The following is a 27,616-nucleotide window of genomic DNA, read 5'->3' as shown; positions in this document are numbered from 1 at the left end:
AGATCAGGCAATAATTCTTTGAAATGGCATGCTGTTTCATTAATTGACTTCACCTGGTCCCTGGGACCAGGGAAGAAGTTAAACCACCCACTTGTGATCACTGTCAGCTACAAGCTCACTTAACCTCCAGTGTCCCAGTTTCCTCCTTTCCCAACTACACCTGCTGCTTCATCCGTTTCTACCTATGTCTAGTAGTTGCTTTTCTTCTGCTGTATAACACCTGAAACATTGAGAGGAAGAATCCAAACGGGGCTTTGTTGCCACACAGGCCTTGGGTTTGGAACCCAACCACACTACTACTGTGAGCTATGGAGCCGACTAGGTTCACTCAGCCTCCCTGTGCTTGTTAGTAACATGGGGATGGGTATGAAGCTGAAATAACATTTGTCAGGTGCTCCACAGGTTCTGGCACTTGGTATCTGAGAATAGCACGAATAACCTTCATTTAGGGCAAAGTTAGTGTTGTCCCAGCTCCACCAAGTAGGATATTAAATACCCTCTGTGGAGGCCTATGAAGCACACGGCAGGCTGAGGACAACAGCGGTTAATGGTCATCACGCAGGCCCGAGGAGCTGTGCTAAGCACCTCATTACATGCGTTATAAATTAGAACTCCACAATCATCACCAAAGAGCTAGGTACTAACCTCCTGCTCCTTAGATGAAGAATCTCAGGTTCAGTGACCCAACAGGCTAGGCAGCTACTGAAGAGGAAGCCAGGTCCAGCTCCCAACGAGGAGCGCTGGGTTAGGAAAGGCCCCTATGACGAGGGTAGGCAGAGGCACTGTCCAGTGAGGACCGGCAGGGGTGAGCCTAGGGTGGTGAAGACATGGGAAGGCTGAGACCCAGAGTGTTTACTTGCCTTACACCCTTTCTTTCTGTGGAGAGAAAATACCTGATGAAAGGGCTTGGAAAAGCAGCTACAGAGATATTTAATACCCTTCAGTGAAACTATTATCCATGCATCCAAATGAGTTTCCCTTTAATTCTATTCTATCATGTTTGCTTTTCATGAGGATGTCCTTCTTGCCCGTTGCACAAGTTTGGCCAACTAAGATTGTTTGTAATCTTTTTTTGTTTGCTTAAAGTCTTCCAGAGCAGCCTATGATATTTTCAGTTTCCACGTTGGAGAAAAAAATTGGAATTTGGAACTCACTGTTAGAAAGCAGAAAATCACAGAGACTGTTAAAGCAATACTTTTAAGTAGAATCACGCTGCTAGGGGACAGCCGCAGATTTGGTGCTCAACCCACAATTTGTTGATGTGTGCATGCCACTGAAGGCGTAGCTAATATTTGAGGGAAAATCCCCAAGCCAATAAAGTTATTGCACAAGGCCTTTATGTCTATGCAGATATACCCCAGTAACACGGAGAAAGGCTTTTGAAAAGGGTCTTTTCAGCTTGGTGGTAACTTTAACAGACCAAGGGGGATGCTGCCTTGAGTGCATCTGGGAGGATAGTACATGACACCCAGTTTTTTCCTGAACTTTGGGATATTATTTCGCTTTAAGAAACCATTAATGAGAGAAGGTAGGTCGATCTCATGATCTAAAGGTCACAAAGTAAAAACATACAAACGACAGGACCACCAAGTTTAGAAAATGTTCTACAATGTGCATTTTATTCCATATCATTATACAATGTTTATATATACAGTAGTCCCCCCTTATCCACGGGTTCCCGGTCCTCAGTTTCAGTTAACTGCGGTCAACCACGGTTGGAAAATATTAAATGAAAAATTTCAGAAATAAACAATTCATAAGTTTTAAATCAAGCGTCGTTCTGAGTAGCATGATGAAATCTTGCGCTGTCCCGTTTTGTCCCGCCCAGAACGTGAATCCTCCCTTTGTCCAGCGTCTCCATACTCTATGCTCCCTGCCGGTTAGGCACTTAGTTGTCATCTTGGTTATCAGATCGACTGTCTCAGTATTGCAGTGCTTGTGTTTAAGTGACCCTTATTTTACTTAATAATGGCCCCAAAGTGCAAGAGTAGTGTGATGCTGTCAATTTGGAACTGCCAAAGAGAAGCCGTAAAGCGCTCCCTTTAAGTGAGAAGGTGAGTACGTACAGGAAAAAACATCATACACAGGGTTCAGTACTGTCTGCGGTTTCAGGTTTCCACTAGGGGTTCTGGAACATATGCCCCGTGGATTAGGGGGGAGACTACTGTAGTTATAACTCTTAAGAAAATGTTTGTTATCAATTGTATATAGTGCCAAAATTTTCACTTTAACATGGAGAAATAGAGTGGAAATCCATCCACATGGACTGCTATCCTACGAGTTGAAATGCGCTCCAAGTGTGCCGATTAGAAGGAAACAGAAGTCTTAAAAGAGCAGTGTGGCTTACAAACCCTTGGCTTTGGTGAATTCAGGCATACAGAATCCATAGTCTCATCTCATAGTAAAGCTCAAGACAAAATAAATTAGTGTTGGACAGAATTCTAAATTGTACAATATTGAACGAAAGACCACAGTGGGACCTTTTGTTTCAAGTAGCACCAATCCACACCTGATCGTTTCCAACAGCAATCTTCCTGTTGAATGTAGCGTTGGCACTTTGAGTGGAAACCTGTCTGATTTAGTGAGGATTCCTAGACTGTGTTGCCAGACCCTCTATGAAGTGTGGCAACGTCAACCTGGGAAATGGCACATTTAAATCATGGTCCCTCTGACACGGGCCTGCCTCTGTGTGTGTGTGTGCATGTGTGTGTGTTCCCCACCTCTGATGTAGCCAGTATCTGTGGATGTTTCTGTGACAGTGGTAATGCATTTAAGGGGTTTCATGGTAAGCATAGTGTTAAAAAAAAAAAACCCAAACAAAATAAAACAAAAAAACAACAGAAACAACATGAAAGTGTGGTCGCAGCTAAGGAGGTTTTCACATGTTGTTTAACTCCAGTAAAGTCTGATCCAGCATCTGATGCATACTAAGGTTTTCTTCTTTGGCATGAGCCACTTTCTCTGTGGTGGGATTAGAAAATTAAGTCATGAATAGCTGTGCTTTGGACACAACGGTGGTTTGTACATTTAGGCAGGCAAACATCAATCACAAACACAGGATGAGGTGATTAGGACTAGGCATGCTTGTAAGACATTCCTCATTTCCAGACAAGGACCTACGGAGAGGGGAGCTGTCTCCGACCCAAAGGAACTACAGGCACAGCAGGTTCTCACAGAGCGGCCAGGTGAACCTCCACCAACGTTCCACTCCGAGAACAAAACGCAGGAGTTTGGTGCAGGCTCGCCGGCAGTGCGCTGCGGGAACAGGGAGGGCTGCTTGCAGCACCGAGTTAATGACAGCAGACACGGCTGAGCTACAGGCAGGTAAGGGTCCGGGAGTTGTGCCGTAACACAATCTCGCAGAAAACAAAGGGGACGTAAATAGGTTTTCTGACAACTTTTGAAATGATTTATTTCTGTTGTTCATTAAAAAAGAAGACCAACATGTTTCATGCACACTTCAGTAGGACATTCTCTTACTATTCTTAGTGTTCCATTCATTATCAGCATGGCCTTCTCACCAGATTCCAACAACACCGTGAGACTGAACAAAAGCATACCTTTCGGACAATCAGGGACTTCTGACATGAGCTCCTGTTTTCAAAAGCTATTTTGCCCAAGCATAGTACATTTAATCATATTTCAAACGCTATACCAGATATTAAGAAGTTAGGAATATGAATATGTAATAGGAATATATATATTATATATATAATACCCTATATATAATATATATAGATATATAGGTATACACATACACACCCCTCTGCTTTGGCTTTCTAACTTAAAGTAGGACTCAGTTCTCTATAGTAGAAAACAAATTTTTTTTTAGCTTTTCTTTTTTTTAGCTTGTTTGTACCAATTCAAACAAGACCTACTATTGCAAAGAGGAGTGCCAAATTGATTGTTATAAATATTTACTCATATACATGATTGTATTTTACCATAAAAAGTATTTGGGGATTAGAGAGAACTGAAATATTCCAGGTATGAGAGGGAAATGCAGGCAAGGCCAGCCTTTTGGCCGAATCCCTTCATGTACATCTCTGCAGAAAGCACCCCTGCGTTGAAGGTGTAACAGTCTTAGTGAGATTTCCTGACCATGGGCTCCATCCCTAGAACTCAGCCCAAGTCCTTCCCCACTTAAGGTTAATCCTCATTCAGGGCCAGCTTTAGTTGGTTAGTTAGGCGGTGGTTTTGCTCAAGTTGCTGGTAGAGTTGATCTGGACAGGTCAGCAAGCAGGTGAGCAGAAGAGAAGAGGCGGAAGAAGAGAGGTTAGCTAGACCTGGAGAGAGGGAGTTCACAGGCAGAACACAGAGATACCTCCGGCACCGGGTGCTTGCTGGACAGGTTACCCTCACCCGTGGTCATCTGTCCCGTGCCCAGGAAGGTGGGTGGTAAAGGCCTGGCAGACTTAGCAAGAGCCAGGATTTCTCTCTTGGTGGGAGGGAAAGGAAAGGGAGCAACAGGGTAGGAAGAGGGGAGAGAATGGGTGTTCCTCTTGCGCCTCGCTAGCACCACTGTGTGAAATGAGCTGGAGGCAGTTTCTGGCAACAGCCTGAGGCACCCAGGCAGGGCTGGAGGCGAGCCCAGCACGTCACCTACTCCTTGCCAGTGCTCAGTGGAGATCTATGGTGAAGCCTCAACCTGTCCATTTCTGTTCACCTCTTCCCGGAACCCTTTTCATCTCCACGTCAAGGGCTGGCTTTCCTTTCAGGTGGTATCAAGAGGGGCTACCAGGGTTAACACTTTTTGAAATGCAGAACTAAGCTCTGTCCCCCCCCCCCATCACCATGATATAGGGTGTGTGTTACCCCACTCAAACAGCCAAAGTACAGGAACTTATCTCCACTCGAAACTGACTTAACATTTATCTTTCCTTCTTGAAGATGGTATTTATGTTTGGAACTAGATGGATGATATAAAAATGGACAAAATCTCAAAACATCTACATGGAGATCAGTCAGCATGAACATAAACTTTACACGTTGGGCATGTAATCTGCTGACATGGTGAGGAACCCGACCACAGGAGTCAGTCTGTATCTGCTGATCCAGGGGACACAAGCAAAAGCCTGGCACCTACCACAAAAACCTGAAGGACACATGATTGTTTCAAATGATGTTTCAATTTCAGAACCCAGAAATTCTACTTAATGATCTTGAAAAGCTGACAGTCCTACCCCTGGGGAAAGTGAAAACGTCCAGTCTCTGGCCCCAGGTGTGCTGGGAAATTGATCAATTCTTATTTTAACTTTCTCTTATAAATGGTAGGAGATGGGAAAGAAGTGATAATCGTTAGGCTTTTGAGCTTGAAAATATCGCTGGCCTTGTCCTCTTTGCTCATCCAAATTTTCTGAATATTCAAAACCCTGGCGAATTGTCACCTCCTCCAGGTGGCTCCCAGTCAGAATTATTCTCTCTTCCTCATTGACTCTAAATACACACCATCTATTAGTTCAGACTCACTTCACTCATCTGTCTTCCCACAAGATGGCAAGAACACTCCTGGCTCGTCTCTTTACCACATCCTGACTACCTTCCGCGGTGTCTTGAATATGGTACATGCTTGGGGTTTCAAAATCTAAACCCTACGAGTACATTCACCCTCTCGCGTGGGGAACTACTGCCAAGGGCAGGCAGGACATCTCGGTTTGCTGAGCCATGATAGCCAAGCTGGAATGGAAGAATCCCTAGGGAATCCAGAGGGTCAATGTGAATCAGCTTAACTGACAGCTGTCCCTACCACATCCTCCGTGGCTGCTGTTCCACTTTGGCTGCCATGGAGCTGGTGTGCGCCTGGGTGGCCTGAGGGCAGGGACCAGAACCGGTTACACACTTGGAAGTACTTTCCCCTCCTCGCCTACCTCCCAGATGTCCGGGGCCTCTAGTGCCCAGGCTCAGTAATGCTTTTGGTTTGGTCCAGCTGAGGCTCTTGCAGCAGCTGTGGCTATGGCCTGGCCCTCTGAACCAGAAGCCTGGGTTCTGACAACTTCTTGATAAAATCAACTTGCTATGTACTCAGACCTTCTTGGGCTGTTCCAGATTTGCCTGTCCAATCTATCAGTTTCCCATTTCCCCATGTAGAATACACTTATAGAAAGTGTGAAAGTCTCTGGGAGGGTTTCAAAACAACAGATGTGCCTCCAGAATTAGCTGAACACATGCTCAGCAGAACTTTCAGACTTGTCGTTTTTTGTCTACTGCAGGAAGCAAGGTTACTCATAGACAGGCCCACTTCTATTACTCTAATTTTTAAAGAACAAGGCAGGGATCCAGAGTCAAAAGCAGGGCCACTGAGTCTTAGGAAAAGAAAATCGTGACAGTATAGAAGTCTTAACACTCTCAAGGGAGAGACATTGTCCAGAATCTAAATTTTCAAAAGCCTACTATACCATTACTAAAACACTTTAATTTATGGCCCTTTTAAATCAGTATTTATTATCTGCTCTGAGGTCTTTGTGGAGTAATATTATTTTCAGCTTGTCCAAATTTATGAGTATAAACTGAATGTAAATAGTGCTATGTCAAATCTCTTAGTCTAGCAAACACTACACACAAACACGTGAAGATCACCCATATTTAAAATACAGGAGAAATATAGCCAGATGGTTGAGGAGGGAGAAATGTTGGAAATTAGAAAACAAAAGTCCGTATCATTATAAAGTTCTAATTTTGCAGTATGTGTGTGTGTATGTGTGTTTATCACTTAAGTGCTGTTTTTGAAGGAAACAGTGAAGCCCAAATAAAATGTAATTGCATTCTGAACAATTTCCACTAACCACTTTTGGGGGGGAAAGGGGGAAGAATCAACGTTAACGACTATACTTTAAAAGTGTCCACAAATGAAAAAGAACAATACAAAACCAGTTATTATTGCAAAGATTATGTATGTACAACCCCTCCTAAAAATACGCGTTTAAGAGCATGAAAATAAATCTCAACTTGAACATAATCAGGTTCAGAAAAGTTGAGATGCCACTTCACGATCAAAACGAAGGCGGCTAAGTAATGCGTGCACTTTTAAAAAGCTTACTCTTCTCTGTGGTGTAAAAGGAGAGTCAACAACAACCTCAACTGACACGGTCTGATCCAAGTTCTTTTTCACCGTTTGGTTCCCAATACGTAAATCCCTGGCAATGTGGGATGGCTGCGGAGCCTTCGCCCCGAGCCCTGCATTGGTTGGCCCTGTCCTCTGAGGCAGGGCCACCTAAATGTCAACAGAGGGCTCGCCACATCCCCGACTAACCTCTGGCAGAGGAAGATGCCGCTCAAGGCGGATCTTCCGATGCGAAGGAGGGCGTCCTGTGCAGAGGTTCTAACCGGGGCTACGCACCAGAACCGTCACAACCCCCCAAAAACACACAAATGCCCAGGGCCTCACTCTGGCCTTTGTGAACTAACACTCGGAGAGGGACCCAGGCATGAATATTTTTCCTTCCTTAATTTATTTTTTCTTCTCTTAATCTTCACCCGAGGACATGCTGAGCGAGGGAGAGAGAGAGAGAAACTGATTGGCCGCCTCCCGGACATGCCTGGACTGGGGGTGAGCCCCACACCTGGGTTGTGCCCTGACCAGGAATCGATCTGGCAACCCTTCTGGTGCACAGGACGACACTAAACCAACTGAGCCACTCCGGCTCGGCATGAGTATTTTTTTTAAAAAAGTTCCACAAGGAACTACTGCCTCAGAAACTCTTCATATTAATGTATAATGTTCAGAATGCAAAAAAAAAAAAAAAAAAAGCCGCCAAAAATTAACCCTCACATGCGTGAAGCAGATTTATAGTTTTATTCAATGTTGAAACTAAAACGTGAAGTAAAAAGAAGAGCGAACAGAGATAGCTTAACAGTGTTTATTTGACACTGACACGAGCTTCTGCAAACAGGAAGCACAGGTGCGCCCGGCCTAAGGCGGGGCGCTAAGAGAGGACCAGAGTCAGCTGGAGGGGAGACAAACTGCAGAGCTCAGAGAGGTGGAGCGTCCAGCTTGAGGAAGGGGTCTTGGGAGAAGTGAAGCAAAGAAACTTATCTGCATGAAGAGAAAAGGTGAGAGAAAAAGGAAAATAAAGTGGCACAATGGAAAAAAAGGAAAACCGGATGAGAGCAGCACTCAAAACACAGGAGAGAAGCGGACATGCACACCTGCTGCCAGCTGCCCCTGTGGGGGGGGGGGGGGCCTCGCCCCCAGCTGTTGGACCCGAGGCGTCACAGGGCCCCCCTGGATAAGGGTCCATTTTAAGAAGACCCACGAACAGAACTGAAAAATGAATTTTGAACTAAACCCATCTTTCGGAATGATCATACGTGACGCTTCAAATTCTCCCCATAGAATCACACGTATGGTCTTATGGAAGAGACCTCGGAGAGAGACCATCTGACCCACCCTCTCATTTACAAATGAGGGAAGATGGACCGCTCTCCAGTTTCCATGGTGACCGTCAGGACTCCACGGGTAATGTGGAGAGTCTACGAGCAGTAAGGCAGCAGGCACATGCCACACTCTTCAAGCGACCATTTTTCCTGCTTGGAGTAAAGGCAGACAGGTGGGCCTGGAAAGTGAAATTTCCGGCTTATCCAGAATTCATGGCCAGATTATTACGACGAAGAGAACCCTCTGCGGAACATTCCAGGTTAGAATTTAGAGGCAGAAGTTTAACATTTAGGTTTGGTTAGTAATATGTAAATTAGCTGTGTATGCTCAAGGTTCTCGTGAGAATAAGACTATGGACCGCAGTGCTCACTACCTCGCAGGAGAAGAGCTGGGCCACTGACTCCCAAGCTCATACGGTGCTGTGTGTATGTCCCATTGCTTTGACACAAGTTGTGGTGTTTACTGGGGGTATTTTAATTCCTTTTGTATAAATAGAAAATTAAAGGCGTGGTTACTCAGCAGTGGGTGTCTCTACAACTCTTAACAGTGAGGAGGAGATGATATTGTACAGCTGCATTGGATCAATTTCCTTTCCCTCAGCGCCTCTCTAACCTGACACTTTAGGGTCCTTAAATTTATTTCTTTTTTGAAAACGATATTTTATTTAATTGAATCTCAGAAAACCATTTTTGATAGTTCTTTGGGGAGTTCCCACACCACTGCATGGCTTTCTAATTTTACTTGAGCCTAGTTGAATGTCCTGAAAGAACAGTGCTCAAGACACTCAAATCCCAGTTCAGTGCTTTGTGGGAACAACCTAGCTTAGAGATCGAGAAATGGGTGGATCCTGAAGGGATAGGAGTTTGTACAGACAGACTTGATCTACTTGGCCTTTATATTAGTAGAATGTAAAAAAAACCAACAACAACAACTGTCCTAGGTTGGGCAGAGAGTAAGCAGAAAGGTGTGAAGATGGAGCTTCTGGAGGCACAGAAGGAAGCAGCGGTGAGTTTATCGTATTAGCATGAATGCACGGATGCGAGCAGGCAGGGTGGATGAACATTTACATGGAAGTCATATCGTTGAGAGCGTGGTCCAGCTCCTCGCTGATGGCCTTGTACTTCAGTTTCTGAGCGTACAGCTCGTCTATGACCGGGAAGTGGGAGGCAGAGGTGCAAGGACATGGAGAGTGACCAAGAGATGGAGGGTGAGTGAGGGTGGCATGGGCGCCACCCCGACACAGCAGCAAGAAAAGGGCAATGCAGGAAGGAAGTGGTGCCGCAGCGGGTGGCCAATGCAGGAGGCGTGCGTTTTGTTTTTAAATGAATTGAAACAAAAACAAAAAGAACAAAACCCATTAGAAAATAAAACAAGAAAGGCGCAATAAGAAAATCATAACAAATAGGGTAGGTCTATCAGTAAACCACGTTAAGCCCTAAACAAAACCATAGGAGGATGTCTCCTGGGGGAGTAATAGAAGGTCTTTCTTTCCTACAGCTATATTTTAATCACGCTGGAGTCAGCCAACTGCCACTATAAACAGTGGAAAAAAATATCTCAGGGCAGTGCTTTGGAAGAACAGTCTGTGACCATAGTCTGTTACCCGTATCAGGCTCCACCTTCAAACCACTGACCGGCTGAACAGACTAGACCACGCGGATACGGATTTCTTAGTGCCATAAGCCATCCGTCTTCCCACCCAGGCTGCCCTGTTAGGGGTCCAGAAGGCCTGACAGGCGAGGAGAGCCACACCCTTTATGGCGGTGCAGTGCCAAGTCTGCAAGGCGGCTACTGTAGCGATGGCTGCCCACTCTGCCGCACCGGAGACACCGTTTGCAACCATCTGCCATTCCCTCCTCTACCAGCTTGGTTATCACCCGCACCGACCTCGTCCCCTCTTTAACGCCTTCTGCCTTGAATGTTTATATTTTATGTAGTTTTGCGTTCTTTCTTTTTCCTTGCTGACCCTTCACAAGCCTCCGAGCTCAACATTTAGGATTTCTGTGACACAGAGCGGGTGCTACAATAAAACCTCAATATCTTAGGGGAGAAATGCTTAAGTATAATCCCCAAATACAATGTCCTATTATGCCCCCCATCCTCTGTCAGTACACAGAGCCTTTACCAAGATAACTAATGACAGAAAGTCCCAAACCCTTACGCTGAATTCATCCCTGGAAGAAGATGGGTGGTGTCTAAGAACAGATCCATGCCGCCTGACAGGAGGTATCGCTAACGGCAGGAAATACTCCCGCGTCATTCTCACCTACCACCCACCACCTGCCCCGCTGCTGAGGTGTGTGAGGTAAAACTGGACGGCATTTGCCCTTACAAAAAAAGACCTGCCCTGTCTGGTGGCTCACAGTCACCTGGCAAGCAGAGGACTCAGGTCCAAGAGTTCAAGAGCCACAGAATGAAACCCAAGAACAGAGAGGAGAAATGTGCAAGAGCAAAGGTGAAGGCGTATCAAGGTGAATGCACCTGGATTAGAAAACCATTTTGCCAGGTCAATACTCAACCACAAGGGTTCAATTAAAAACAAAATGTAAGATCTTACCTTCTAAGTCATCAATGCTTTTCTCCAATTTAGTTACTGACCTCTCCGCAAACTCAGCCCGAGTCTCAGCCTGTAACGATTCAATTTGTTTCAGTCAAAATTGGGATGTTTTAGATGTCCAGGAGCGATGAATACAGGGAAAAACTATAAAATGGAAATCAAGCACGGCACCCATAAAATGGGTCAGAAACTACTTGTTGGTCAGTCCCTACGGTGACAGGTAGCAGTTAGCAGAGCACAAGAACCCCAAGACCACCCCTGAATATTCCTGACGTGGACCAGCACGACTTTAAAATGAAAAGGCCCTGACCTGCTCCCTGAAAACAAGCTCGATTTAAAATTCAGGTGGCTTTGCCCAAAACATTCACAGCATTACCTCCTTCAGCTTGTCAGAAAGGACCTTGATCTCTTCCTCATATTTGTCTTCCTTCTGAGAGTACTGTAATTAGAAAGAACGTTCCAGATGTCAGGCCACAGCTCACTCTATACTCCTGTCTTCTAATACAAAGAAAGCGCCAGCCCAGCAAACAGATGTTGGGGATCTCTCAGGTGGTAATAGAGCCTCTGAGATCAAATGGCACACTACAATACAGTCTCTGTTTTCCTGCCTATTGTTTTACATGGGATAAAAACAAGATAACATCCATTTGGCACTTGGTTTAAATTAAATTGTTACAGATGACTCACATATGCAATTAAATTGTTACAGATGACTCAGATAAAATATTCTCTATTAAAAAAAAAAGAACCTATTATTCAATAACCATTAGGAAATAACCTCAAAACGATGCCATTTACTAAAATGCCAATTGGGCTGCTGCTTTTATCAGCAGGGCCTCGGAAGAGAAAAAGTGGGTGTCTTTTGAGCAGCTCTTAAAAGGTGCCTTTTCCCCCACACCATGCGCCTGGCCTACCTTCTCAGCCTGAGCCTCCAGTGACTTCAAGTTGTTCGTCACAGTTTTCAACTCTTCTTCAAGCTCGGCACATTTGCTAATGTTTTCGATCAGAGGCAGAAAGGGTGGGAGACAAGCCAAAGGAAGGAGGAGAGAAAAAGGAGAGGGATGGGAAAAAATGAAAACCGAGTCCTAGAGAACAAAGGGCTGCCTTAAAAGTAGCCAAATCGCTGGGTAGCAAAACTCTCAATTTCGCCACAAACACTGCCCCCCAAGCTTGTAAAAGTGGAAAGGCAGGGTGACAAAATCCAACAACTCTGAAGTGTGATAAATTTGGCTTCTTTTTGGGCTGCACCAAAGAGCATTTACGAAGGAAAAACAAAGGAGTATAAAGAACCCAAAGAAAGCACTTAAAGCAAGATACAGGATAGCAGAGGGTGTAGTGAAGGTGCAGTCGTTATACCAAACGGACCAGTAGATGTTGGAAGCTGAAAGACGTCTGGGTTGGAGTTAAACCTAAAAACCACACATGAGCCATCAGTACCTTATCCTCTGCAGCCATTAATGCTTTCAAGGTCTGATCCATTATTCTTAATTGTTCTTCCAGCTGTCGAACTTGGCTGTTAGTGGACACAGGAAATGCACAAGGCCATTCTCAAAATCAGTGTGCAGGTAAGGCATGCAGTGACACACGCATTCATACACAGACACCCCACGCAAGTCCTCCACGTTCCAGACTCGTGGCTCATCCATGACGAATGAGCACATAAGGAGCCCGGAGTTGAAACAGGTCAATGTGCAGCTGCCAGAAGGTCATGCTGTTTAGTCTCTGCTCTGCAGCACCCCACACACAGCGTCCTGGCGCCGGCCCGCTTACCCTTCTGAGAGCTCGGCCCGCTCCTCTGCACGTTCCAGGTCACTCTCAATGATGACCAGCTTACGGGCCACCTGCAGTAGGGCAAACACAACACCATGGGCTTGCAAGCTTTGAGGAAGGGGGCTCAGGGGCAGGGAATGGATCCATTGGCCCCTAGAAGATCTTGTCTATAAATAAGATGATTCCCTTTCTTGTGGACTAGAGAGAAGCTAAAGTCCACCAGGAGTACCAATGGAGAGGTGACCAGAGGCTTCTGCCCCCCAAAGACCCAGGATGGTTAGTTATGAATGGGCAGCCTCATTTTAAGCCTGACCCACGTGAAGTCTGTATAATTACACAGCAGCCAAACCAAAGTGTAGAAGAAGGGAGAAATATGAAATTCACCATCTCAAAAATAGCAGTATGAGGAGACATGACGCATTTTATGCCAAAAAGGTAGGTAGGGGCTGCCAAGAAAACACTGAAAATAATCCTGAGAACTCCATCCATTTAGAGCTCTGTGCCCCAATCTCCTTTTCTGTGGCGGAGGTTAAAAATGCCAACAGAGTATCAGGAGAAGCTGCCATGAGATGAGCTGGTGAGATGACTAATGCAGGCACATCTGTACTCAGTGAAAGAGAACCTGAGAGAAGGGAGCCTCCTGAAACACTTCAAAATTAGTGGGCATAAAGTAATCTGGAAATAAATAATGATAATAATAAAAAGAGGTCCATGCTGTTTCAAGACAGCCACGGTGCACTAAGGGCAAAACTAAAATCTTAACGGTTACGCTGCTCTGTTATCACAGGGACGCTGTTTCCACGGGGATGTGACCAGAGGCTGATTAACTGTGAACCTATGGTGACCATGGAATCCCCCTACCACCCTGAGGAGAGAGAAATGCTCCGTGCCGAATCAATCACCCAAGCAAGTGCACGTCTCTCGGGGGACCACGCAAGGTGAGTCACTCCAAGAACTGTGTGCATGCTGATAGCACAAGAAGCTCCTTCCACAGACACGAGGGGCCCACTCTCCCTTCTCCCAGCCAAAGGTCTTTTGACCTGGTCTTTAGGGGGCAGGGGGAGCAGCTTTGGTCTTTCCCAGGGCTATTGACTGGCTTCATGATGAAGTTTGGGATCCCCCGGCAGGGTCAAGTAAGAACCATTTTCTGCACAGGAACTCTGCTTCTCAAAGCCACCCATTTCTGCCAAGGAGGCCGATGGTTTCACTGAAGGCTGCAAGGCTGCATACACCGCCCCCCACCCTCCCCGGGCCACTGCTGGGGGTCCACAAGGCTCCGGGCCCCAGGATCTGACCTCTTCATACTTGCGGTCGGCATCTTCAGCAATGTGCTTGGCCTCTTTCAGTTGGATCTCCTGAATTTCCATTTTCTCTTCATCTTTCTGGGCTCGACTTTCAATGACTTTCATGCCTCTGACAAGGAAGACAAGCAACAAGAGCCCAGATTTAGAGCTGACCCCCCGCAGACCCACCCACCGCACTGCAGTGGTTGGCGAGGCTTGGTGCGCCCAGCAGGCCGTAAGAGAGCACAGAGCTACTTTTATTTTCCAAGCCCTGAGGCAAGAGTTTCCAATGCTGGAGGCAGAAAGATACATACTTCTGTTTATTGTGAATGAAACCTCACACTTCCAGTAGGGGGGGAGGGGGAGAAACGGTCCAGGAATCTAATGTTAAGTTAAAGGTAGGGCGTCAGGATCCTGTTTGAAACTGGGAGGCAGGGAAACAGGAGGGGGCCAACCTGCTGTAGTTGCTACATAAATAATGGGATTTCTTCCCTTTCCTGGTGGGAAGCTTCGGCTTGAAAACGGATCAAAGTTAGAACAAAAGTATATTTATCTTCATACACTTCCTCCTACAAAGAAGGTAGTCGTTCTTACCTCATCAGACACAAATGTAAATATTACATTGAATCATAATGAAATTGCTGATATCTGACCATGTCAGACCCATAAAAATAGCACTGTCCTGTGGATCAACCTAATACTTTAGATAAGAAATGATGAGTTTTGCCTTTAATGGAACTCTTTCATAGTAGACGTGTTTGACAGCCAGGACTGACACCATCTTCCACGCTGATATGTATGTCTGGATCCCATGGCATGGTGCTAAGTTTTGGAAAATGTTAACTGATTTACAATATATTGCAGATTTACGGAATAACACTTCATGGTAAAATAGGATTCACTGACCAAAAATCTAAGTAGGTAGTAAGATAAGATGAATTTTTTGAAGAAGCACCACAATATGTTTTAGGTGACCCGAGTTCTAGTCCTGGCTCGGCCATAAGTTGGCTGTGAGACTCTGGGCAGGCAACATGAGTCTCTGAGCCCTAGTTTTCTCATTTGTAAAATCAGGGGACCGGAGTAAATGATGCTGAAATTCCATTTTACTCCAAAGTCTGACACTGCCAGATTCAGATCATCGCCTTTTAGGTTCACAAACAGTGCATTTCAGGAAGGAGCCAGCCACGAAACCACTGGAATGTGGACACCGTTTGGGAGGATGACACCTTAAAGAATTCCAAGATTCTTGGTTAGAGAAGAAACAATGAGCAGCAGTGAATTATGAGCTGGAAACTTCAGCTAAAAAGCTTCTTTAATCCTAAAGTCTGAAATCGCTCTTTATCCATGGAGGCAGGGAGCAGAAGGTCACTTCTAAGAGGGAGGCAAAGTGGACCAAATGACTGACCGTGTGCTCCCCTGCCCAGGCCCAGCACAGGCCTGCACGTCCAGTGTTCTGAGCCACTGCACTCCTTTGTCATGCCTTAAGCGGCAGAGCTCTCTTTTCTCAGGGAGCCTCTCTGGGAGTGGTCCTATGCGACAGGAATACACTGACTTCGACAGCTGAGAAAATGCCTTCTAAAACACACGAAGTTGTGCTGGTCTACACAGCCACGGTTTTCCTTTGCTACCACAAAATTGGGTCTTGGGAGCAACAATTCGGGTAGAGCCAGGTTACAGTGGGAGCAGGCTCAGAAGACACAAGTATCTGACTGTATTTACGTGTGCACGTGCCTTATTAGCATTACTAAGTCCCAAACAATTGACTTTTGCAGAGAATATTTCTGTTTTATCTGTGTTTTCTCTTTCATCTGTTTGTTGGGCTATTCCACAACTGATAGCCCTCTTTTATTTAAGTCTAAGCCTCCTTGGTATGTTTTAAAACAGTTATCTTTTTCAAAAACGCATAACTGCTCTGGGGTCACCAGGAATGAAAGAACCATTATGCACCCCTAGAATTTCTTGTTTATACGTCCATCTCCCTTGTTGGATGGTGATCTCTAGGAGGACAGGAAAAGCATCTTTTTCTTCTTTGTAACCTTGGGGTTGAATAAACTCCAATATGTTAAACAAACGAAACCAATAAACTTATACCTGGCATCAAATGAGGAAATGATCCCCTAAGGGACTGCAAAATTCTTAAACCCCAAGAACAGAGAAGCCCTCCCAGTTCGCCAAGAGGAAAAGCTGATGCTAAAACCTGGGCCGGGTGAGGTGCCCTCACCTCTCACTCTCATCTGCTGCCTTCTCGGCCTCCTCCAGTTTCTGCAAAGCTGTTGCCAGACGCTCTTGGGCTCGATCCAACTCTTCCTCAACCAGCTGGATGCGTCTGTTCAGAGAAGCTACATCGGCTTCAGCCTAGGCAGAGAGAGCGAAAGGCATTTTAGAGTTGGGGGGAAGTGAGGGTAGTGCCTTCGGGAAGTGGCCGAGACCGAAACACTGATTTCAGATGGGAAGTCTGGACCTTGTGGCGAGCTACCCTTAAGTGCATTACAAGCCCTGGTCAACTTGGGAGTTCTCGGGCATGTAAGTACATTGATTTATACATGGAATGTTCCCATTTGTGTATATACAAATCCATGAACACCATTCTCCTTGGAAAGATGGACCATTAGCAAATGCTCTCTCACTTGGCTCCTTTCTCCCATAGATTTCAGCACACTGGCATTACCTGACTGTTAAAGAACTTCACTATAGCCACCTCACTCACTGGGGCTGAGGTGTGGACAGAGACGACATGGCTTAACCAGGCTCAGCCATATAAGGCAAGAGTAGTACAGCCAGAAACCGGACTTGGGGGGGGTCTCCATTTTCCCTTCTCCAGGTCATTTTCTCAAGGGGACCTATAAAAGCACTAAAATATTTCAAAATTCAGTGGTTCTAAAATATATAGACACAACTAAATCCAGTACCCCCTCCCCGCCCCCTTTTCGGAAATCCCTTCAGAGTAACTAGTCACACTGGAACAGGGCCAAGAGAAATTTCCCAAGTGTGTCCGACATAAGACTACTGGAATTTCTTACAAGTCAAGGCTGCTACAGGAAGAGTTTCAAACTCCTTACGAGAAAAGCAGTACAGATATCGTTTTTATTTGTACCTATCCCTGAAATAAGATGTTTCTTTCTTGGGGATGCCATGATCACCTACTGTTGTAAACATTGTTACCATGAGCTTCAGAACACTTGGAAGACTGATGGTCCATTATACACACTTGCATTGGTGGCTATTTAAATATTATGCATGCAAGTGAGATATGGAATTTCTTAACCAGGTACCGTTTCTTCCCGCTCATCTATTCTGGATATTTGCTTATCATGGGGTGATGAGGTTTTCAGGACACATGGAGAACTTTCTAAAAATTACAATACACACTTAGGGACCTACACTAGTTCTCTATCTACATTCCATTCCTGTCTCCTCTACTCAGCTGAAAGCTTCTTACGTGCAGGGAAACGTAAGAAGTATGAGTTCAGTAAACGTCTCCTGAATAAAATGATTAAAACCAAGCTAACTTACACAAAAGCAACTTTCTTAGCTCACGGATCCATGATATACACAGACTGAAATGCACACAGTTAGAGGGAGGCTGTGATTATGGCCTTCAATCAAAGGAATACAAGAACACTCAGCTCTTTGCTCATCTGTGCCAAGTTTTGTCTGGGACAGAGAAGTGATTAGGGCATTTGGTGAAGGACTCTACAAAAACATTCAAATATACTTTCATCTTGTCAAAAATTAACTATGTAGGGAGCAGGGGGAAACAAAATGAACCTGAGGATGGTTTACAACTGTACTGGCCCACACAGGAAATCATCGGTGCACAGCGAGTAATGGGCCCCAGTAAGTCTGACCAGTGGGTGACTGCTGGTTTTTTTGGAGGAGGGGTGAGGGTAATGGGGATAACACACTTCTTAAGTATAGGAAACTGTCTTTTTAAAGTCTTTAGCCTTATTTTAAAAAAATCAGGAGGAGTATACATTAAGGATATACTGTTGGGTGAGGTTAGCTTTCTCCACTTTTCTGTATTCTCCATGTCCAGGAAAATTCTATTCCTTTATGAACAGGGGGAAACAAGTATGCAACTCTTGAAATTAAAAACAAAAATGAAGAGCAAAAATCAAACAAAAAAAAACAAAACAAAACCTTCAGTAGAGTGTCTTGATCCTGTACTCAAAAGTATCCCCCTTTCCTTATTATTAATATAAAGGCAAGTATCCTTGTTACAGGTGGTGAGGCCAGAGAAATGTCAATGAGATTTTTAAAAACTTTTTTTTTTTTTTGGTAGCCACCTCATTCTAGGTTCTCTGTTCTGCTTTCAACCTGGGCCCCAGACCTCAGGATTTTGCACTCATAGAAAGGAGACTGTTTATGGTCCGGAGACAGAGACTTCTGGGTGACAGGCCCCACACAGCTGGAGCATCAGAGAGTAAGGGACAGTGCCCCATGTTTATTGCCGCCTCTGCATGCAAGATCTCTGTACCTGAGAGGTCCCCCTATCAATCTGTATCTTCTCTCTTACCCCCCCCCCCCCCCCCAACACACAACCGCTCTTTCCTTTAGCTCTGGATACTGTTTATAAATGTCACTAACCCCTTTTTTCCCAGGAGTATTTAGTATGACCTTATACTTCTTGACATTCACGTTGTAGCCTATGGAATACCAGCCAATAGGGAGGGCCTCATATAGGGCACACGAGCAATGACTGGGGATGGAGATCTGTTCTAGGAGCCAGGACCAGTGCACACAGAAAGCCGACCTATGTGTGGTTCAAAAAACAGAGGCTGTAATTGTTTAGTGGAAGAGCTAGCAAATCATCTAGCTAGGAATTGTCCAGCAGTTCCCACAACTGGCTTAGCGTCGGAATCCACTAGGAGATGTGTATTAAAAATATAAACTTCCAGTCCCCATCTCTAGAGATTCTGATTCAGGTCAGAGGGGAGGGCAAGAATCTGCACTATAAACAAGCAACCTGTTCCTCTCCTCCACCCTCCCCGCCCCACCACCTAAAAGAAGTTAGCAAACCCCAAGGGAACCACTCTTCTAGCTCCTCCTTCAAAAGAAAATGGAAGGAGGTTGGGATCTTTGACCCAGAATGCTGAAGCATGCTCAGGTCAACAGCTGCCAGTGGGAGACAAGACTAAAATCCCAGTTGTCTGGCTCCTTGCGTGCTGGCTCTGTCACTTTTCCTCATTGCCTCTGAAACCTCATGGAAGCCCTGGAACTGGTGGTTCTCACTCCTGGAGTCTTCTCTCTTCCTAAGTCAGAGTGGGAGGTTCCCTACAACCACCCCCACCCCCACCCCAACTCTCCAACCCAAAGATGGCCTTTAGTGACAGAGACTATTAACCAGGACCAGGAGAACAGTTACTGTATTAAACCTCACCCACTAGCCCGGACAGACGTGGCTCAGCAGTTGAGCATTGACCTAGGATCCAGGAGATTGAGGTTCGATTCCCGGTCAGGGCACATGCCCGGGTTGAGGGCTCTATCCCCAGTAGGGGATGTGCAGGAGGCAGCCGATCAATGATGACTCTCTCATCATTGATGTTTCTTTTTCTCTCCCTCTCCCTTCCTCTCTCTGAAATAAAAAAAAGATATATTAAAAAAAACGAAACAAAACAAAATCACCCACTAAACAAGTCCTCTCAATCTTTTTTGAAATAAGCCATGGTATAAACCTGAAAACTCCATCAAATAACACTAATGGGCGACCACTCACATTTGAACACAGAGCACTTGCTCTCAATCCTAGAAGCCAATGCCTGCTGCCCAGAGGTTTCAGAGCAGGACCAAGGTGCCCGTAGGTTACAGCCTGGACTTGACAGCAGAACATGGGGTACATCTATCTCTATGTAAGCTTCCCCTGGGAAAAACCTGGACTCCCACTGGCTTCTCAGGCCCTGCCATATTGGTCTGATTGCAATCTTGTTTGGTTCCCTAGAATCTACTTGTTTCTCTTGTTTTCTTTTGTGTGTGTGTGTGTGTTATGTTTTGTATTCAAAAGGCCCTTCACTAGCCTTCCTTTCTGGTATGTGTTTTCTAAGTTCTGAGTCAAGACACTTTCTAAGGTTCCTCTCATCACAGCACCTGGGCAGTCTACTTAAGACTTAACCTGTGGCTGCCTCTGCCAGTATAAGCCTAAAGCCACATGCAGATATAAATAACAAGGCTTTTGGGAAGGGTCAAGACCCAAGATGCAAATTATTTCCAGGCATGGAAATCACCCTTAGTGTGCTGGGTTAGCTTCTTCTAACAAGAGCCCATGTGTTGACACTGCTGGCGAAAGTCTTTCAGTTTGGGATGCTAGTTTCTTTTATTTCAAAAGTGCTATTGTATTCCCACATGTAATGAGCTGCTCAGAAAAGAGACTGCTATATTAGTGAAGGATACCAATTGTCCTGCAGATCTGTTGTTAAACAGCCCTCACGAGTTCTGCATTAGTGAAGTGCCTTGGAGTTAGTAGCCCAGTCAAGCCTTATTTCCTCCCTTGTGCCCATCTCCCTGCCCCAAAGGTATTAGCTACCTATATAGAAAACAGGGGCAGAAACACCACTTTCCCTCCCCAGGCCACCCCAATAAGGTACTACATAGAACTCAAGGGCATGCCTGCCCCAATATAGCAAAATTACACTCCAAAATCAGATTTAAAAGATAACTTTTACAAGGTCTAGATTTTCAGGGCATCCAGATGTTTTAGTCAACATGACTAAAAAAAAAATTAAAAACAGCAATAATTTTTACTTAAATAGTTGTAGGAGAATAATATAATATTCTAAAAATTAATCCTCTGGAATATATTTTCAAAGTCCTGCCTGAACCAAAGTGGAGCAAGAAATGACCAAAGGTCAGGCCTTTTTATTTCATGCAAACTGTAGTTATACAGAGAAGGTTTCACCCAACTTGCTGTGTAAGACCAAGTGACTACAGCCAAGTTAAACTTCTGCCCTTATAAGGTAAGGAAAGGGGGAAAAACACTGATGACATTAAGGGGCACTCCCATGGATAACAGATAAACACAACCTCCTCTATCTATGCCAAGGCCTATAATTTATGAAGCATGTTTGTATAATGAGGGAGAACAGACATGAACAGGGCATTGTCGTGCCTTTGCCTCGCCTACATAAGAAAGCAGAAACTGAGAGTGTATATTCCAGTTACTGCCACCCTGGGGGTGCCAATGTGAGCACTAAATGCACCCTCAGTTTTCTGACCTCAGAAATATTTACCAACTCCAAAGAGGAAAAGGGCTGGGGATTTTGTGAATCGGTTATTTCCACAATTTAACAAAGTCACCAATTAAGAATCTACAGGTTGCAATTTTAAGTCTCCTCGTTTGCTGGGTAGGATCCGGAGAGGAGGACTGGCTTCTTCTTGCTACTTTTTCCTTTGATACAAATGACAAAAAGGGAACAAAACCCTCTTTGAGTCAGAAGACCCAGAGTCAACCATTACATCAAGCCAAGTAGCCTCATTCCAATAATTTGAAGGGCCCTACACACCTTGGCAAAGCAAACAAGTAAGAAATAAGAAATGGCTGACTTTTCCAAGGTAAGTGCTGGCTGGTATAATAGGGCCAATTAACTACAGCCTCTCTGAACTTTTGAGAATCTGAATTTAGGGCCAAATCTCCAGTCAAATATTTTTTGCAGTGGCTCATGGCTTTGTCCCTAACCTCTACCCTCACTACCAAAAGAAAGTGTGACTTCTAGTTTAACTCACAGCTGTGTCTGACAACTACCAAGAAACCACCTTGCATTAGCTATCTCTAAGTTCCAGTTTCAGAAGTGAAGAACTCCCAATCAGAAATTCTCTCAGTGCCTGACCCAGTCCTCAAGTGGCTGTCTTAAAAGGGTCTGTGTCCAAGCACCCAGATAGACTGTTTTCAAAAATTACTTTAAAAAAACTGAAGCTATTTAAGCTACTTTTAACATAAAGCTTTGAAAAGAATGAAAGCATTACCTTTAGCCAACTGGCCCAGGAAGATCACTTATAAAAACACACAAAAGGGAACGTTGAGTATAAAAGTAATAACGTGCCCTTCAAACAATTGACCTTTTGTGTCTAACATCAATCACTAGGCCAGGAGTCAATAAAAGGCTCTCCTGTACAGGACGACATATTCCCTTTCTTAACCAAGTGAGGGGGAGTTCTATTGACTCCCACCACTAGTAAATACCATGTCAACCCACCAATTATTTCTTCCCGGCTGCCCATGTCCTCTCTCCAAGTTCCAAAAAGAAAAAAACAAACTGATTAAAAACATTTAAATGGAGTGTTTTAAGATAAAATGCAATGAGCAGGCTATTTCCAAGGCCCTTTGATAGGGAGCTGAAGGTAAAGGAGCAATGAGCTGTGCAGCTTTAATACTAGCTGACAGAGCGCCTATTCTGTTGTGCCTAGCACCACCGTAATTTCTCTCCACACACTAACTCCTTTCACCCTCACAATAGGCAGGGGCCATTATTATCTACATTTCCAATTAGGGAACTGAGAGACCGAGAAGTTAATCTGTCCAAGGTCTCACAGATAATGAAGCAGTGGAAGATTCAAATCCTGACAGTCAGGATCCAGAGTTCTTGTTCTTACCCATCATGTTCCCTTAGCTCTCTAATGGTTCAAGGACAGCTGCTCGCCAGCCAGAGAGGCAGTTGGAATCAACTTACAGCCCAGTCAAATTCAGAGACATCCACAGGACAGTTTCTGACTTGTCCTCTAAAGAAAGCTGTATTTTGCTTATTGATTTTGATTCCTGTCCCTATTTTATTCGAAATTTCCTCTAGTTAGGCCCTCCTCTTAGGAGCTCTCTGCTTTTATATATTTTATGCAAATACACAGTCCTTTCTGCAGCCAGCTGTACACTTAACCAATAACGATGCACTCAACTGAGAATGGGCCTCGATTAAGCACAGCTGGACACCATATTATCACTTGTCATATAACTCCCAAGGTGTTTTGAGTACCCTGATTTAAAACACACACACACAAACACTCAAAAATCATGCCTAAACTACCTCTGAAATGCTGTTCCTGTTTGCTGGATACACTTGCCTTAGGGGAAAGAAAGGAAGCTAGGTATTACATTCAGCGTGGGGGAGGGGAAGCCGGCTAGAGAATACACCCAAGGATCGTTGACATTCAGCCAACTTTTTTCAAGATTCAGTAACAAAGGAATATCTACTGCATAAGAATCTGGAAGACGGGATGGTTAAGAAAGGGAAACGTCGACCGGCCGTAAACTTAGTCAGAACCTGGCACTGTCAATGTCTCAATCACCACAGAAAAACGGGCTTCCAGAAAACCAAGGGTCAATGGGGATGGTGGCGCTCAGCCTCCCCGGGTCCCAAAGCTCGGCAGCGCCTCAACCTTGACCTGTAGGCGCCCCTTCCCAAAGAAAGGGATTTCCGAAAGGATTTCCCTCTTCCCTCCCCACCCTCCTAGTAAATGATGCCAGCAGCACAAAGTGCACATCCTGGGGGACTCCAGACACCAGGGTCGAACGCAAACATCCTAGAAATGGAGCCCCTTCTCGGAAAGTGCTGCTTCCAGAACCTTCTCAACACCACTCCCGGAGATTTTACTCTAGACCAGAGAGGTGGAAGGAAAGGAGAGAGCGCGGGCAGGGCCCCTCCGCGGAGCCCGACGCCAGCCGCCCAGGTGCGCCCCGGGGCGTGGGGGCAGGTGGGCTCCGGGGCTCAGCGGCGCGCGGCGGGGCCGACAGAGGAGGAGGCGCCTCGGGTGGGGGTGGGGGAGGTTGGGTGATGGGTGGGTCCCTTACGGTCTCCCTCAGCTTCCTCTCATAGTCCAGCTCGCGCTGCAAGCTGCCCGCGCGCTCCTCCGCGGCGTCCGCCTGCTCCTGCAGGCTCCTGATCTTCCTGCGCACCGCCTCCAGCGAGCTGCTCCCCGCCATGGTGCGGGGCGGCGGCGGGCGGGCTGCGGGGCAGAGGCCGGCTGCTGCGCTCGGGCCGCCTCGGCCGCACTCCCCAACGCCGGCCGCCCCGCCCAGGCCTCGCAGCGCGACGGCGGCGCCCCCTGCGGCCCAGGACCAGCCCGGAAGTCGCGGTCTCCGGGGCAGCGCAGGCGAACCGCAGGCGGGTGCGCGAGCGCCGGAGGCGGGCACGGAGGGCGGGGCGGGGCGCGCCGCGGACCCCGGGAATTTGCAAACCGCGGGAGGCGCTGCGCATGCTCGCTGCGGCGGGGATGGCAGGCGAGGGGGCGCGCTCCCGGGCACCTGGAGGACTGGGTGGGCCGCGCAGGAAAGGAGGCCACGGCTCGAGGGATTTTACTTCGTTTCCCAGCGCCCCTCCCCGGCTCCGCGTCGTGCGGGGCAACGGGCCTGGCTGCTAAGGGCGATGGTGCCGCCTACTGGCAGGGAGCGCTCCGCTCCGGACCCCGCATTCCCAGGCCCAGGAGGAACTGAGCGAGGGGTGTGGGGCCCGACTGCGCCCCTAAAGGGGCTGATCCTCGTTGTAAAGAACCCCAGAACACAAGATTCTAACCACAATAGCCTCCTCCTCCTACAAAACTCACGAAATGAGAACTACTAACATATTCCATAGTGGTTAAACCTCCTATTCTAAATGCAGGCTTCCCAGGTTAGAATCTGGCTCCTGGTTCTTTCCCGGCTGTGTGTCTTTGGACAAATAACTTGATTTCTCTGGGTTCATCTGTAAAAGTACTTTCTCATTGAGCTGATTTGAGGGTTATGAAATAATATAAACTGCTTAGCACACTATCTTGTACATACATTAGTTAAGAACACAAATGATAGCTTTAGTTAATAATATATAGGCAGGCACTGTCTTAAGAGTCGGGCTGGGCCCATACCAGCTGTTTATCCCCAGCCTCTCTGGGGCTGACTTTCCTGTCCCTAAAAACAATCATCCCAAGGGTTTCTTCTGGTTACAACCTTCCCTGGTTTTAAATTAGCCTCTGACATCTGGAACCTGGCCAATTCTGGGCTGGGCTGGACTGCCTTTAAAAGGCACACCAAGGAAAGCTACAGAACCCTATGAGAGTCAGTGGTGACAGCTGTTTGAAAACCAACGTGGACACAATCTCTGGGAACTGTCCTTGGCCAATTTTCCCCTTGGGCTGTGTTTTTAAAATGCCTGCTAAGTCTCATGGGTTTCAGTCCTCACCTTTCTCAAAGGAGGCCCTTCAAGCCAGTTCCTGATATGTTTAAGTGTGGGAATAACAAAGAAAAAGAAAACAGACTTGAAATCCCTCTCCTCCTCCAGAGCCCTAACAAGCCTCCTTAGCTTTCCTGACTCATTTTCTAGAGACTTTCTCACAGCCTCTGAGATCTCCCAAACCCCAGCATGGGCCCTCACATCCTGTAGGTGGAGCCTCTAGCTTTGTGTCCACACAGTTCATCTGGTCAGGCAGGCCGGTTACAACTCCTCCCCTAAAGGAGTACATACCAGGGGCCTCCAACTTTGAGGGTCGGGAAGGGGACGACTGAGAGCCTCCAGGAGGAGCCAGGGAAACTGCTGGACACATGCAAGTGCTTTAAGCAGCCAACTAGTGACTTAATGTCCTGCTTTTCAAACACCCTTGGAAAGTCAGTTTCAGGTGAGTTCATTTTCAGGCTGATGTCATTATACAAGAGTGTAGGACAGATCTCAGCCTTGGCTGCACATTGGTATCACCTGGGTATTTAAAAAATACTAATGCCTGGGTTCCACTCCCAGAGATTCTGACTTAATTGGCCTGGATTTTGGGGTTTTAAAAGCTTCCTAGGTGTTTCTGTTTAGGTAAGGTTGAGAATCACTGATTTAGAAAGCAAAGACCTACAGGGAATAAAGACTCATATACTGCAAATCCCAGATATATATGGTTATTGGGGCAGAGGTTGCGGGCCAGAGAGAAAATGGAGCCCTTCATCCCTTCCAGCCTCACTTAGGTGGAATGACAACAAAATATTCAAAGCAAAACCACTGGGGACGCCACCTCATGAATGACCACCTTTTAAGCTAGGAAGAGCCCACTTCTGGAATGGGATGCGTAAAGTATGTTGGTAAATTAGAAAAATGTTTTTAGTAGGATTAGAAAAATGTAGAACTGTTTTACAGTTCTAAACTGTGTATGTACAAGGTAATGACAGGGAAATACCCTAAACACAGATGTAATATAATACTACCTCAGGAAGCTGACCTCTCTCCCACCTCCCCCTTTCTCTAGTGACAACTGTCTCTTCCTGCTCAAGTTGACTATTTTTTACTAGTTAGGAAGCACTCTCAATATAGCATTTCTTCACAGACTTCAACATCCCTAAAATGTCTTAAAGGGGAAGGTGATCAATATATACTACCAAAAAAAAAAAAAAAAAAGTGTACCATATTAGGGACAGTTTTCCAGTTAGGAAAAAAAAAATCAAAACAGGGTTTCCAAAACCTCCCTCCACTGCTGGCCCCACCCCCTCCCTCCAGCTGGCTTTAAATACCCTCTTTTCCACTTCTGCCCCACCTCATTCCTAGGCTCCCTTAAACAAGACTTTTCAATAAAGACCTGTAGCACTACATATTCACAATAATTATAATCTATTTTTCCTTAAGAATTGTATCTTTTCCCCCTTCTCTTGCCTTCAGCCTTACTGGGCTATTTTCAAATTCTCTGCATTCTTTACCTTATAAGGAATATCTCTCCTTGATCTATCAGCGGCTCTTTTGAAAAAGCTAAAATAAACGTCCTGCTGGAGAATTTGGGGGAGACAGACATCCTCCATTTAGCCTTATACAGAGCAGACATCTGATCTACATTATACAACGCAGGCAGAGTTGTTTTCTTTGGCTTCTTTTTCTAAAGCCAGGTAGTTTGTAACTTAAATATTTTAGCTAAAACAGTGTTTCCCTGACTCCCTTTCCAGGAACCTTGATTTTCACGGAAATTTTTGTCGTCAGATTCTACATGTCCCCAGTCTGGGTTTCTCATTTACAAACATACTTGGAGATTATATTTCAAGCCTTTCATACCACAAAAAGCCTTTACTGATTTCAAGACCCAAGACCCTCCAGCAATTTGCATTTTACTCTCAGACAAAATATTCTGCCAGTTGCACTTGGTAGTTTAACTTCTGGGCATAGCTTTTCCTGGTACTCATTCATTCTTGGAATGGTTCCCAAGGAATTCTTTCCTAATTGGGCCTCTAGGCTTAATTAGCTTCTAGAACGGAATCGGGCAGTGTGAAAAGAAGTCCTTTGGAAATCTAATGCTTGGCTTGACTTATGCAGCAGAAGAGGCAAGCTCTTTAACTAAAGAGATTCCTCCAAAGGGCAGTGAACAGAGTGCTGGTAGAGCTTTTGCATGTTTGCATCACCCCTGAAACTATGTGGTGGTTGTCAGAAGGCTGACAGGTGGGGGTGGGGTGAGCAGGAGGGGCAGGGGGCAGCTAGCTCACTATACCATATAAAGCACTGAGCTATATATAACCCCCAGCTTACTTTTTGGATCTAGTGCCCTCAGACTGCAGACCCAAGCAAGTATCATCTTCCCAGGCAGATCTTAAGGGCTGAATTAAGTCTTCCCTAGTGGGAAGGAAGTCCCAAGAGTCTCCAAGCCCCACCATCAAGCTCAGCCTTCTACGTAAAAGTAGCCCCAAACCATTCCCTTAATCTAGAGGCCAGGCCCTCTGTATCC

The 27,616-nt window shown here is 45.8% G+C and overlaps 1 protein-coding gene across 22 annotated transcripts in view; it reads right to left on the bottom strand.

Annotated features, from left to right (window-relative positions):
* Positions 1-1,591: 1,591 nt before the first annotated feature.
* TPM1 (tropomyosin 1) overlaps positions 1,592-27,616 on the bottom strand; it is a gene marked incomplete at its 3' end in the record, with an annotated part of 28,098 nt that continues 2,073 nt past the window's right edge. For 2 of the 22 annotated variants that reach the window (XM_081122489.1, XM_081122482.1), the window contains exons 3-9: positions 16,206-16,339; positions 13,997-14,114; positions 12,702-12,772; positions 12,369-12,444; positions 11,308-11,370; positions 10,932-11,001; positions 1,592-2,961 (exon numbers count right to left, since the gene is read on the bottom strand). In XM_081122489.1, coding sequence (XP_080978615.1) covers positions 2,879-2,961; positions 10,932-11,001; positions 11,308-11,370; positions 12,369-12,444; positions 12,702-12,772; positions 13,997-14,114; positions 16,206-16,339 — 615 coding nt within the window. Of the gene's footprint in view, positions 2,962-4,085; positions 4,224-7,840; positions 8,033-9,437; positions 9,521-10,931; positions 11,002-11,307; positions 11,371-11,845; positions 12,445-12,701; positions 12,773-13,996; positions 14,115-16,205; positions 16,340-23,756; positions 24,016-27,616 lie in introns of those variants that run through there. The other 20 variants (XM_081122475.1, XM_081122481.1, XM_081122490.1 and 17 more) reach the window with 19 other exon arrangements.

This window comes from Miniopterus schreibersii (assembly GCF_964146895.1).
Source record: "Miniopterus schreibersii genome assembly, chromosome: 1".
Lineage (NCBI taxonomy): Eukaryota > Metazoa > Chordata > Mammalia > Chiroptera > Miniopteridae > Miniopterus > Miniopterus schreibersii.
This window is presented reverse-complemented; position numbering and strand designations above follow the sequence as displayed.